This window comes from Corapipo altera, unplaced genomic scaffold, assembly GCF_003945725.1.
Source record: "Corapipo altera isolate COAL_440 unplaced genomic scaffold, ASM394572v1 52, whole genome shotgun sequence".
NCBI classification, from domain to species: domain Eukaryota; kingdom Metazoa; phylum Chordata; class Aves; order Passeriformes; family Pipridae; genus Corapipo; species Corapipo altera.
The window spans coordinates 3,128,528-3,142,141 of record NW_020884930.1 but is presented as its reverse complement, the minus strand read 5'-3'; the positions used below and the strand labels follow the sequence as shown (position 1 = coordinate 3,142,141).

At 40.6% G+C, this 13,614-nt stretch overlaps 1 protein-coding gene across 2 annotated transcripts; it reads left to right on the top strand.

The window, feature by feature from the left end:
• The first annotated feature begins 122 nt into the window (after window positions 1-122).
• Window positions 123-12,149, top strand: TMEM64 (transmembrane protein 64). Of its 2 annotated transcripts, none has more exons than XM_027659148.1 (4): window positions 123-965; window positions 1,939-2,025; window positions 6,524-6,679; window positions 9,566-12,149. In XM_027659148.1, exons 1-4 carry the CDS (start codon window positions 219-221, stop codon window positions 9,758-9,760), a joined length of 1,185 nt encoding a protein of 394 aa, XP_027514949.1. In that variant the 5' UTR covers window positions 123-218; the 3' UTR covers window positions 9,761-12,149. The 2 variants fall into 2 exon arrangements, with proteins under 2 accessions (XP_027514949.1, XP_027514951.1); XM_027659150.1 differs by having other exon boundaries at window positions 1,939-2,029; window positions 9,566-9,677.
• Window positions 12,150-13,614: the final 1,465 nt, after the last annotated feature.

Sequence of the window (13,614 nt, the reverse complement as noted above, 5' to 3'; positions counted from 1 at the left end):
CCGCCCGCCGGGCGGCGGCGAAGCGCGGCCCCCTCCTCCCCGCCCTCCCCGCCGCCGCCGCTTCCCCGCCCCCGCCCGGCCCTCGGCCGGGCTCGGCAGCCGGGCCATGGCAGGGCGATGAGGGAGCGGCCGCCCCTGCCCGCAGGCTGCGTGGGGAAGCGGGGAGCGAAGGGGCCGCGCGGCTCGGCAGAGCTGGAGCCGCGCGGCGGCGCGGGGGGATGCGGGGCGCGGGGGCCGCGGCGCTGCAGCTCCTCTCCCGGGCCGTGAAGCAGGCGGCGGCGCAGGGCGCCCGGCAGGACCTGGGCCGCTGGCTGTCCCGAGCCGGCAGCGGCGGGGACACCGTCGGCTTCGTCCCCGCGGAGGCGGCGGGGGCCGGCGGGCTGCTGCTCGGGCCCTACGCGGAGCAGGACGGGCTGCCGCCGGCCGAGCTACTGCTCTGCCAGCTGCCCGAGGCGGGCGGCGGCGGGCACGGGCTGGCCGAGGGCCGGGGCTGGCGCTGCTCCTGCTGCCTCTTGGGCACCTGCTGGTGCAAGAGCTGCCTCATCGTGTGCGTCCTGGCCGCCCTCTGCTTCGCCTCGCTGGCCCTGGTGCGCCAGTACCTGCGGGACCTGCTGCTCTGGGCCGAGAGCCTGGACAGCCTGGCCGGCGTGCTGCTCTTCACCGTGGGCTTCATCGTCGTGTCATTCCCCTGCGGCTGGGGCTACATCCTGCTCAACGTGGCCGCCGGTTACCTCTACGGCTTCATGATGGGCATGGGGCTCATGGTGCTCGGCGTCCTCGTCGGCACCTTTGTCGCCCACGTGGCCTGCAAGCGGCTGCTGGCCCGCTGGGCACGGACCAGGATCCAGGGCAGCGGGACGCTCAGTGCCATCGTCCGCGTCGTGGAGGGCGGCAGTGGCCTCAAGGTGGTGGCTCTGGCGCGGCTGACGCCGATCCCCTTCGGGCTGCAGAATGCCGTCTTCGCGGTGAGTCCCAGCGTGGGCCGTGCGGCCAAAGAAAGAGGCACTGGCTGGAAGGATGTCTTTCGGCATAGTGGCCGCTGTCACTGGTGGAGGTTGCCTGCTTTCCTGGGAACAAACCATGGTTTCTCTCTCTTTTAACAATATTAAAAGCCTGCCCTTCTAGTGGCTCTTCTGTGCAGCCGGAGGGACAGCAGGCAGGTTTTTGAGATGCCTTGCTCAGTGGCATTGTGTTAGAATTGCTCTCTGGCTTTCAAGACCATATTCTGGTGTTAGAAAGAAGCACCAAGGTGCTGTGTAGCAAAATCTGCAGAGAACTCAATGGTTACAGAGTGCCTGGGCTTTTAAAGTGATCCAAGTGGGAGGAAAGGTCTTGCCAGATCTTCCTAAACTACTTAATATAAGTAGTCATGTTGGAAAGAAAAAAGTGGACAGATTAAAATTCTTGCTCAATGTGGTTGGTGTTTATGGCATGCATCTGGCAATCTATACAGGGTGTTAAGTCCATGCACACAATCGAGGTCGCAGGTTTTGGGCAGAAGAGTAAGATGTAGCATCAGACCTGAAAAGGGACAGTACACCAGAGGTGTACCATTGAAAGTTAATTTAAACTTTAGTTTGAAAAAGGGTTAGTCTTGCTTTTCTTTCTACTTTTAGATGGAGATTGGTACATTCATTACTACCTTCAGTAATATGTTTTTACATTAAGGAGAAAGTAAAGAAGAACATAAAGGGTATTCTTTTTGAGTACTGTCATGCTGATGGTGACAGTTTCAGACCCTCATTGCTTCCCGTGTGCTTTGTCTGAAGGATCTGGTTTACTGGTTTACTGATGTGTGTTACACATCAGTTGTATCTGCTAACTTGGCGAAATCAAAACAAAACAAATGGGATTGTGAAATATTTTAAATATTTATCAGTAACTTAGAATGTCTTTAATGTAAGTAACCAAGTGTTTTGGTCTGCCACTTTCTTACAGCACACCTTCCCTCCCCTGTCTGCTGTTCCGATCCTGTTCCCTTCTGAAGGCTTGCTTAATTTTGACAGAATCATCTGGCTGCTTTTAGTAGGTCGTGGGACACCAAATTTGTTATTTAAGAAAAAATTAATCCATGCAATTCTGGGGGGGGGGTAACACCCACGTCAAATATCTAAAATTGCTGTGTATAAACCTTTCTATACTGGGGCATTAATCTCCAGAGCTGTGATCTTTGTCCATAAGAGCTGTAGCAACTTGTAATTTCTTTTTAAGCAGATCCTTTAACCACTTCCTTGTTAAGAGTGAGAAACTGAACGGCTGAACCTCTGCTGTTTTGTTTATTAACCTTTATTACTACAGGACTGAGGAAGCATAGACTTGTCCAGCTGGGAGCAGTCTCTGGTGGAGCCCAAGGTCGCAGTGTAGCAGTTGAAGCTTCTGCTGTACTGTGACCCTCCTAAAGTGGGGAAAACTGTTGTGCTTCACTTGTTCACAGCTTCAGGGTGTCAATTGAAGAAGTCAGCAGATGTTTTAGAGTAGTATTAGATCTGAAGAACAGACAGAGAATTACCAAATTAAAATTATTTCTTTCCTGGCATAACCATTCTGTTGGAAACACAATTCAGCAGAGTATTTTGGCCAGTCCAGTATTAAAATGATGCTGTAAATCAGTTGTTTGTATTCTCCCTGTTCTGCAGGCTAAATAATTTTCATGCCAAGTGGAAGGTTTCAGTGTTAAAATAATGGATAGAAAATGAGATGAATCCAGAGTCTTGAGTATACCAAGTAACTTGGATGTTTCCTGCTAATATTAGTTGTGTTACATTTAGCCAGATTTACTTCTTTGTAGCATAGTCAAATAAAACACAGTGTGCTCAATTTTTTACTGAGGACATTTAACAGGAGGTACTAGATCGCTAAAAAATAAAATGTTGCATGCAAATTTGGGAATTCAGTTTCTCACTGTGATTCAAGTTTAAGTTATGTATACCTGCACAGATCGAGCTGTCATTTCTTTGAAATCTCACTTATTTGAAAACTTAATACTCTTTTTAAATTTAAAATGCGTTCCCCCCACTAGCAACTTCAGCAATGAATTTGGAAAGAGTTGCTTCTGAAAAGACAGTGATCTTAAGAAAGCTTACACATCTTTAATTTTCTAGCAGTCTTGTCTGTGCATGTTTTCAAGGCTGATACTTATAAGTAAACTGGAGATGCTGAGAATACTTAAATGAGGAGGAAGGAAGGAAGTGACACATGAGGTCAAGGCATAACCTTGATGTGAGCTGGGTCATCTGCAGGGCTGGGATTAAATGTTTCTGCAAACACTTATTCAGTGGCGTGTACTGTCTGCTGAGGGTTTTTGGGAGGTTGAATTGCAGGAGGTGTAGAGAAAGATGGAAGAGCTTCTTAACATTTGATTAGTGAGGGGATCATATTAATTGAAACATCACAAGAAGAAAATTAACACAAATTTGCTAGAGTCTCGCCAGCCAGACGTGAAGATCTTGCTGCTTATACGGTCATTCTGCTGCTCTTTGAGAAAGTGCTGATAGTAGAGCGGTGGGGTAATGCATTTCCTTGCCTTTCTGGAAGACCTAGAAACTTGTTAACTGAAAGCATGTTTATACTTCTCTTTGAGTGGGTTTTGCTTGATTGTTACTCCTTGGATGCCAGGGTGGCCTGGACTGCTGGAGTGGGCTGATAGGCCTTACTGACGTGTTTGCCCATGCACAGCCCTCTCCCCTTGGCTGCTCTGGGTGTTCTGAAGGTGTTTCTGTAAGGAGGCCTGGTATGCAGGTTATCATCTACTTCCCATAAGTGGATTCATGGAGCGAGATTTGTGGAAACTGGTTATTTGTAGTGCCAGATGTAGGTTACATTGGAATTCATGCTTCTTTTTTTCCCCTTCTTTGAGAGGGTATCATATGGAAGAAATAATCTGACTAAGAAATCTGAGTGTTCAAGTGTGCATCTCTGGTTCCAGAAATGCACACAGTGAAGTCAGTTGAAGAAAAGGTACCTGCTTTGCAAGAATATGCAGGATGCTTTCTCTGCTTGTTGGAAAGTTGATAGCTGGTTTGGTTTTTTAATTCACTATTTTTTGTTGTTGTTTTGGTTTGTTTGTTTGTTTTGTAGAGCATCCGAGTTATCCTTAGCTCTCTCACAAAGCCTAGTGATCCAAAACACAGGGATTCATAAATTGAGGGGAGATAAATCTGTTGCAATCCCCAAAGGCATGTGAGCCCCCAACAAAGTCCTGACACCAGAGTTTATTCTTTGACAGCCCTGAACCAAAAGTGTCGACCACAAAGGATACACAAAAGTGCGACTGGACAGAGCCTGTCCAAGGCTTAATTGGAGAGTTTCTGGCTATTGTTACCAAAGCAGTTAGGTAGTTCTTAATTGTATTTAAATACAATTTAAATGCCACTCTGTAGTGGCCCATAACACAGTTGCATCCATGCTTGCTTTGGGATTTCACTGTTAATTTTTGCTGGCCTGAACTTCTATTACAAACAGAGCTCTGGTAGCCACAATTGGGCAGTTTGGCCATGCAGATGCCAGTCTGGCAGGTTCATAGAGCAGGTAAAGATCCTAGAAAGGAAAGTAGGAAAAACGGTAAGTTTTATTGATGAGTTCTCAGGTTTCTTAGGCAGGGATGCTGTCTGCTTCCTGTACCTTCTGGGAAAAGGAATAAGACTTTGGTCTAAACCTTACAAACCAGGATTTAAAAGGGCATCTTGAAAAATGTTTCCCCCTTTTCCTAGCTTTCATTTCAGTGGGAAGTACAAGCTGCAGTCCAGTGTATCCAGTGGCAGTCTCTCCTTCATTTGGAAAAAATCTCTCTCCTGGCTCAGGAGGTCCAGTTGTTTCAGGACAGATCCAGATGTGCAAACACTTTGCTCTGCAACCAAAGTGTCCTTAATACATGTACAGAAATAAGAGAGGTGCCAGGAATGTTAAAACAATCTTTGGGAAGTTTCCCAGCTCCATTAGATTTAATGATAGTGTCCTACTTAGCAAATCTTGCCTCTGTGTTAGTATTTCAGAGATTTTTAATAGCAGCTTCTCCATTCCCTTGATAAGATGGTAAGTTTGGGCTGTGCATTCCTATTACATGGCCCAGATTATGATAATGTTTAAAAAAAAAGTCTTTTGAAAGCAATGATCAGATGGAAAGTTCTGTCATAATTATGTAATGCTTTTTCATAATAAATCTAAATCTTGTATAGAGAGGGAAATATATTATTTTTGGTGCTGGTGTATGTTTCAGTCTGTGGGAAGTATGATTTGCAGTGTGAAGTTTGGAATAGGTTTATGGGATCTTGTCCCAGTGAATTAACTTAATCTTTATGCTTCATTGCATTCTGCTCCTCCATTGCCCTTCCTTCCTCCCAGAAACTTTCCACTGATGGTGCACAGAGCTCTGAGAATTCAGCACTATGACTTTCACAGTAACCAAAGTTTATTTTAAGAATAGCATGATGAAATGAGTAACATTGCTGCTATTCTCTGGTCTTCAACATTGTACAAAACTGTCAAGGTCAACAATTTCCATGTAGGCTCCCAGTGCTAGGGCTGTTCTTAATTAGATCTTGTTTTATTGTGATGTGATCAACTGAATTGTTTGGAAAATTCGTTAGACTGCTTGTTTTCAAGATCACCATTTTCATACTCATTTTTAACTCAGTTTCCTCTTGTTTTCTTTTTGGTTGTATAAATATATTTTGACCTCATGACTCTTGCATTTAATATTTCCCAATGGTTGCTGATACTAATTTATCTGGTACTGCGTACTTTGTACCCATATAAACTCATATGTCCACGTAATGACTCAGAACAGAAATTTCACACCATAGAGAGGAAAATATCAAAGTATTAGTAGTGTTTTTTCTAGAGAAATGAACAAAAACTATAGTCATGTGTACTGTTGTGTTCACTAATTGAAATGTGATGCAAACTACCTTTGGTAAAGAATCTTAATGATACCCATGTATATCAGTACAGATATAGATAGGTATTGCTCATAGGGATCATTGATAGATATATGTGTCTTATTGAGCTGTATAACCTCCCTTGCAGACACAAATTGCCATTCTGTTTGCCAAGATCATGTTTAAGACAGTGACATTTTGAACAATTACCTCTTGTATTATGTGCCATACGTGTAAAATCCAAAGCAAATAGATTTTTGCTTTAGACCTTTGCATTTGATAAAGTAATTTCTTCCAACAAATAAATTCTCATAAATTCAAGGGCTCTATTCACCCTGCAGAAATAAATCCCTTCAATGAACAGTGTAATTGCATCCTTAGTTAATGACTTTTACACAGAGATGTTGTGTAACGCAAGGTGAAATGAAATAAAAGCTATTAACTTTAAAAAGGCCAGATGAAAACTAGACACATACTGTTTTGTTATACTGTCTTCCCACTGAGCGCGAATCTAAGTTTCAGTGAAGGAATGTGAGAAATTCTTTCCTGATTTTGCAGGGATGGTTGTGGGAGCAGCAGTCTGGTTGTTTGTACACATAGACTGTGTAAGAGCTGTGCTCGATTTCTTACTCTGTCTTTTTACTCAGATTACAGATTTGTCACTACCCAACTACCTGATGGCTTCTTCAATTGGGCTGCTTCCTACTCAGCTCCTGAACTCATACTTGGGCACTACCTTGCGCACCATGGAGGATGTGATTGCAGAGCAAAGTGTTAGTGGCTATTTTATATTTGGGTTCCAGGTAAGTTAAAGTAATTACTTTCATAGATCTTGGTAGTGGTAGTGTCAGTTGTGACTTCTGTTGACTGCTAGATACCCAGAAAAATAGGTTTCCAGTGTACTGTTTTCTTCTGATTTTGTTTTATGCTGTTGAAAAAGTTTAATTCTCTCATACCTCACTGTGACACAAAGCAGAACTTACTCAGTGTTCTCTTTTTCTGACACAGTTTTGGTAAGCTTTCTTTTCTTGCCCTCTGTGGTAATCTCCTGCTGAATTTTAGAATTGTCAAACCGCCCCTACACAAAAGCTCATGTGCCACCATCTGTGAAGTAGTGTGCTCAGGGTGTGTAGGCCCAGCACCCGTGCAATGTTCACTGTTAACACTCAGCATCCCCATTTTGCATAGGTATTCAGGACTAAAAGTGCTGTAGAAATATAATTTTGCTAATGCCTAAATCAGAATACCCTAATTTTACAAGTAAGTAAATTAATGAGAAGTGTATAGTACCTTTACATGACCTTAGCTGATGAAATAATTCGTCTATAAATCTTGGGTGCAAGCCTTAAGTCTGAGACCATTAGGAACATAGAGGTTATAGGTATTTCATAACTAGATTATATATTAAAACCTCTTCTGACAGTGTCAGTACTTCAAGGTATGTTTGACTAGCAGTTACCATGGTTTGCAGACTTTCAGTAAGTACTGCAGTCATTTACATTCCTCAGTTTTTACATTTATAAAGCTGATGTTTAACAATGCTAACAGAAAACTATGTCTAGGACCCTTTTAAACGTAACTTCCCCTTTCCCCTGATACTTGTGTGCTCTTAAATAGAACATACGATTTATAGGCTTCATAGAACAGGGTTATGAGTATTAAAAATGCCTTTCTAAATATGGGGTTAATAGCCTTGATACATCAAAGAGAAAATAAATGGTTATTTGATCAGCTATCATTTTAGTCATGAAATGTTATTTCCAGGGTAGTAGTTTTTAGTGGTATTTTCCTTTTTTTTCCTTTTTTTTTTTTTAATGACATTGACTCTGCAGATTATATAGGTTGTAACATAACTGTTGCTCAGGTAAGTGCTAGCTGGATAGTCTGAAAGTTTGAATAGGAGTACTGACCTCCTTGAGAGCAATCCTTAGGATCTGACTGAATAAGTGAAGGGGAGGCCTTTAGTGGAGCAATTATTTGTGTTCTCCCACTGTCTCTCAGACCTGGTGCTTTGCCAGGCTGAGCTTTGATTGGACTTTGATTTAGTGAATAGCTCTGAAAATTCCTCACATTTCATGGTTGTCTGTGTATAAATATATATATTTTAAATATTCATCTAGAGAACTAGGTTTCTGGTAGTACTGTTTCTAAAACCAATCAAATTTAAATATTTGAGCAAGCTTTTAGAATAGGATTTTTCCTATATATTCAGAACTTGGTGTCCATAGTCTCATTTTGACTCTTATGTTGGCCATCTTTTGAAATGTATAACTTGAATTAGTGAAAGACATCTTTTTCACCACAAGGATAGTCAAGCAGTGGAGAAACAGATTGCCTGGAGAGATGGTGAAATCTCTATCCTTGGAAGTTTTCAAGACCTGACTGCACAAAAGTCCTGAGCAAACTGTTCTGATCTTGCTGCCAGCCCTGAGCAGCAGGTTGGGCTAGAGACTGTCAGGATGCCTTCCCCCTGCAGTTATGTTGTGACCATACTTGCCAGTCGTCTCAGTGATATTTTAGCATCTTGTATGCCATGCTGGCAGATGTTTTAAGCAATAGTCCTCAATGCTAAAGAAAACATACCTCTGCCAATTAGTAACGAAGTTCAGATTTTGGACTCAGAACTTTAGGTTCTGTTATAAGCAATATAACAGCAATATAATATCCTTGTTTTTTTTGAAAGGAGGTTGCGACTTCCAGCTAGTTTCATAAAACATTCTTAAAAAAAGACAGATAATTTACTTCTTTCAAAGGGACTCTTAGTGTGAGACAGCTTGATTTTTATTTGAAGATTTTATAATTTTTATTAAGTAGGATCTCAGCTAAAAAACTTGACTGGTGTTTTATCGAAATCAAAATATGCTTCTGAGAAGTGCAGTGCATGCCAATGTCACTGCATGAGTAATTTTTAAGCAAAAATTGTCCAGGTTTATTTCTGATGATTTTTGTGCTGAAAGTTTAGGAATTCTTAGTGATATAACTTAGAGCAAAAGTCTGAACTAAACCCCTAGTTTTTGACAGTATTTCCTCCTTAAACAAATGAAAAAACCCCACACTGTTGACATCCTGTCTCTTCCCTGAGCCATCCTCCAGAAACCAAGTTCTTCCCTTAAAGACTGCTGTAAGTCACTAGTAAACTCTGTTTAGTCCTGATAAACTGGTCCTCTCTGCTGCATTCCGCACCAGAGGGGCAAGGATAAGTTTTGTTTCCTTTGGTCTGCATCATTCTCTGGCTGTGCTGTGCTGTTTTGCAAGTTGCAGGTGCCCAGTAGAATCTAAACCTGTTATTCCCTTGGTACGTGGAACGCAGCCTCTTTGACTTACAGAAGCACACCATGTCATTTCTTTGTGGAAGCCTTATTTCCAAGAGAGGAAGTGGAAGAATTGCTTTATAATAAGTGTACAGATGTCAACAGAAAGAAAGAAACTATCTTTCCAATTCCTATAAATATTTAAGTTCTATGTAATGTCTATGTTCTGATATGCTGGTTACCCTGCCAGCATATGTAGGTTTAGAGCTGCTCACTGGTTAAGTTCATCTCCCTTCTAATGTCTTGCCAGCAAAGCATTGAGCCCACAGATGCCTTCGTGAATCTTTGCATTGACAACTTACTATTTTGTTCAGATCAGTTGCTTTGTATTCATGCCTGCAGCCTATATAGCCTACAACACTCTTGTTTTATTTACAGATTGTCATAAGCATAGGACTCATGTTTTATGTCGTTCACCGAGCTCAAGTGGAACTGAATGCAGCTATTGTAGCGTGTGAAATGGAAATGAAGACATCGCTTGTTAAAGACAGTCAGCCAAGCCTCACTGGTTCAACCACATACTGCAGCAAAAGGACAGTAGCATTCGCTGGAGGAGGTGTCAATATTGTGTGATTTCAAGTATTAATAATTAAGTAAGGTTTTGTGAACCTGAGCTATCACCTAGAAATATCTATGGACAATTGAAATAGATTTTTTTAAAAAATTGCAAGTGATTACAGGTTGTACTGTGGCACAAATCAACTGACCAGCTTTTCAATTGCACAGGGGTGACTTCTAGCAAGAAAAGGAAGATGGCAAAGTAACTTAAGATGTAAATGCAAATTTGGCTGCACCTTTGGTCATTTATTATGCCTGTCATGGCCTGTAGCCTGCACTTTAGTTTTTTTTTCCTTTGCTCCTATAAACTGAGAAATGCTTCTATAAACTGAGAAAGGTAGCACAGAGGTAAATATTTTTCTGCTTAGCATTATTTATAAGGCTGAATAACTATATGCAGTAGAATTTGATTACTGATAAAGATGAATGAGAAGGTGTGCAATTCAGTGTGTTATTCTTGAATGTGCTTTTGATTTGGAATTGCTTCCAGAAGTTGGAGTGTATTATTTAGCTAATGATGGGACCATTTGGCTTTTTCTTCATTTTGATTTAAAAAAATAGAATCCTATATAAAGTTTTGGTTGAATGTATTTTTCTAAGGCATTACAAATATTGCAGAGCCATTATGTATTCACACAAGCTTAAATCCTACATTGTGGGACTGAAGTGCTCTTAAATTACATTTTAAGTTACACTGTGTAATATGCAAAGTACAAGGGAAAATGCAGAAGTTAGATTGCAGTGACTATTTGAAGGAGACTTCATTGGTTTTGCCACCTTGGTGATTGTAACAAAGGGCTGTTCCACGTTAGTCCTATTTATAGTATTTTTAATTGCTAAAAGGATGGAGTTTTTCAGCTCGCATGACTACAGGTAGTAAGATTTCCAGAACAGAGAGCTAAATCTCTCCTTTAAACAGAATGATGGGATACTGGCAGTACTAATTTTACAAGAAGGTGGCCTTTATTTTGTAAGTGAATCTCCCCTCCCTTTAAAAAGCTTTAAAAATTCGCTTTGGTTGGCACGTTTTTTGTACAAGTTTTACATTTTTTAAAAGACGCAATCTATTACAAATTTCATCAGAGTGAAGAAATGAAAACTAGAGATTCTCCTTGGAAAATAAATAATCCAGTAATGGAGGAGGACAGCAATGTCTCTGAGACTCAGGAATTCTGACTCCATTTTTGCAAGACAACACTGTATTGGATACTGCTCCTTTTACACGTGCCGTGGACTGTTTTTCACTGAGTTTGAATAGACTGGATAACCTGATAGTAACTTGTGTGTGTATAAAAGGAAAACAACAATAATGGCTGAACACAATGTTCTGTATGTGTGATTTCATGTAGATATACATAGCAATGTTCAATTGCTCAAACACAGGCAAGTCATCTGATACAAAAATAATGTAAAGTATTGCTTATTTTGTAGTTATTTTGTGTGAGTTTTTAAGGATGCCTTCAGGCTTCAAGACTTTGTGTTATTTTCTAACAGTACGACTGTGCCTCCTTTTTGTAAGGTTGTTTGTAGGGTCCAAACATTTTTTCTTCTTCAGAATAGCAGGTCTTCAAGGTTATTGGGAATAGGAGGTCTGGTAGCCTCTAACAGCCTTACTGAGAGGACGTGTGGCAGTCGTGTAACTGGACATCTACGCATTCTGTCGTAGTGGAAGTTCCATTTTGTTCTTTAAATTTGTGTCCTTTGCAGACTGGTATTCTTGGGTCTTGTGACCTAAGGAACTGAACTAGTTAAATGAAAACAACAAAGTTCAGATTGTCTCCTTTCTGTTGTTTTGGGGTTTTGGTTTTTTTGGGGTTTTTTTGGTTGTTTGGTTGGTTTTTGTTTGGTTGGTTTTTGAAAAGGCAATCTATATACAGCTGGAAGTGTTCATTTACACATCTCTGCCTCTGACAGCTCCTGTGTGAAAACAAGAGAACCAGATAACTTTTTGATGGCGTTATTTGTCATCATGGTGTAATTAAATTAAGTCTTTTCTTAACTGAAGGGTGGTTTTTTTTGTTTGTTTGTTTTTCTTTCTTCTAAAGAGCAATCCTTCAATAATGAACTGATCTGAACTTTGCTCCATCTTGCCAAATGAAATAGTGTTTTGAAGAGGGTATCTCTTTCTTTGCATTTTTTAACTAACTTAAAGTTGCGTTGATTATTCGAGACATTTCCCAAATACGTATTTTGAAGTGCTTTTATTTCCATGACATTTTGTAACCAGAGTAACTTCACTATGTGAACACTTTTGTAGTATGAAATTAGTTCTTAAGACTTTTGCATTTTGCTTGATACTTGTAATATTTGTGTACAAGTTAATGGGAAATGTGCATTAAAAGGAACTTTTCTGTACCATGCCAATCATAGTTTTATACAATAAATTCACTCAAATTTCTTTAAAGGAATATGTATTAGATTTTTAAGTTGCTGTGACATAGTTGGAAAGAAGGTGCAGTGGAGTCTCATCTTTATGTATGCATACAAGGATAGTTACCTACATTGAAGGAGTAACAAGTTAGGCTTTAAGGATGAAGTCAATGGGTGGAGAGTTACTGATGAGGGAAAAACACTTGATTTTTTTTTTTTAATTAAATACATGCTTAATTCTATTAAATGCTTTCAAGATTAGATATTTGCAGCTGGCTTTTTGATAGAAGAATAAGCATACATTGCTTATGAGAAACATGCCACTGAACTGAAAGAGCATTGATATTTCTGAATGTAAAAACAATGTGATTTTTTTTAAAGATAGTCTCCCTACCTAGTGCAATTAAAACCCACAAAGGTATGAATCTAGTTTAAACAACACGTGGCAAGTCATTTTCATGAACATCTTCTGAGTTGCCATGATAGTGAAATTTCTGCATTTTGCATATGAGAGGTACCTAGATAGCAGGTCATATGGAAGAAGGAATCTCTCAGCTGCATGGTACCAGTTTTCCTTCCTCCTTGTAGTAAGTACAGCTGTGTCATAAATTTGTCAAAATTTAACTTTAGGCTAAGCACCTGTGAGGAAAATGTTTTGGTTTTTTTTTTTGTCCAAGAGCTTTGTGTACTATTTTCATCCTGATTTTTGCACAACTTCAACAAGCATTGCTGAGGTCAAGTTTGAAGAATGGAAATGCTTCTCTTGCATGGGGTGTGGCTTGTGTCACATACTGGATCCTTTGCATTCATTTTCAGCTTTCCACCTGAGGCCAATATGATTTGGATTTTGACTGACCAAGATTACTAAAGTCATCGGTTACCTTGCAAATAATCTAGGATATGATGTGTAAAATGAAATAGAAAAGTGTTCCCATTCACATTGAGGTCATTTTTAATGACAGAAGTAAAGAGCTCTAGTAGCTCTGCGATGGGTTCCCTCACTATAATGCCAAGTTGGTACTAGTCCTGTCTGCATAAGATGATGGTGGTTTGTGCATGAGGGAATAGGAATCAATTGCAAAGGGGGAGCTGATGAAAATTTTGGCTCTGCTGGGTAGATCAGCTTGTCTCTGTCCTCTCGTGTAGTGCAGAATTAGTGATGTTCCTGGCAGCACAAGGATGATGGGTCTAACAGATTCTCCTTCATGGACATTAGCATTTGTCTCACATTACCCTCTTGTATTGATTTTTAATTTATCTTAATTTATTCGTGATAAGTAGCAAGAAACTGAGTCTGAGGTTTCAATCCTGTCCCTTTCCTCTTATAATAAATCATCCTGGTATATTGCTAAACTTAAAATTACATTTTAATGAAGTTCTGTGTTCATTAGTGTAAGTCCTCCTTGCTAGCCAAGTGACTAATGCATAGTTGGTTGGCTCTGGATTCTCGATTCATTTGAAAAGTTAGCTGAACCAGATTTGCTGTTGCAAGAGTGCAA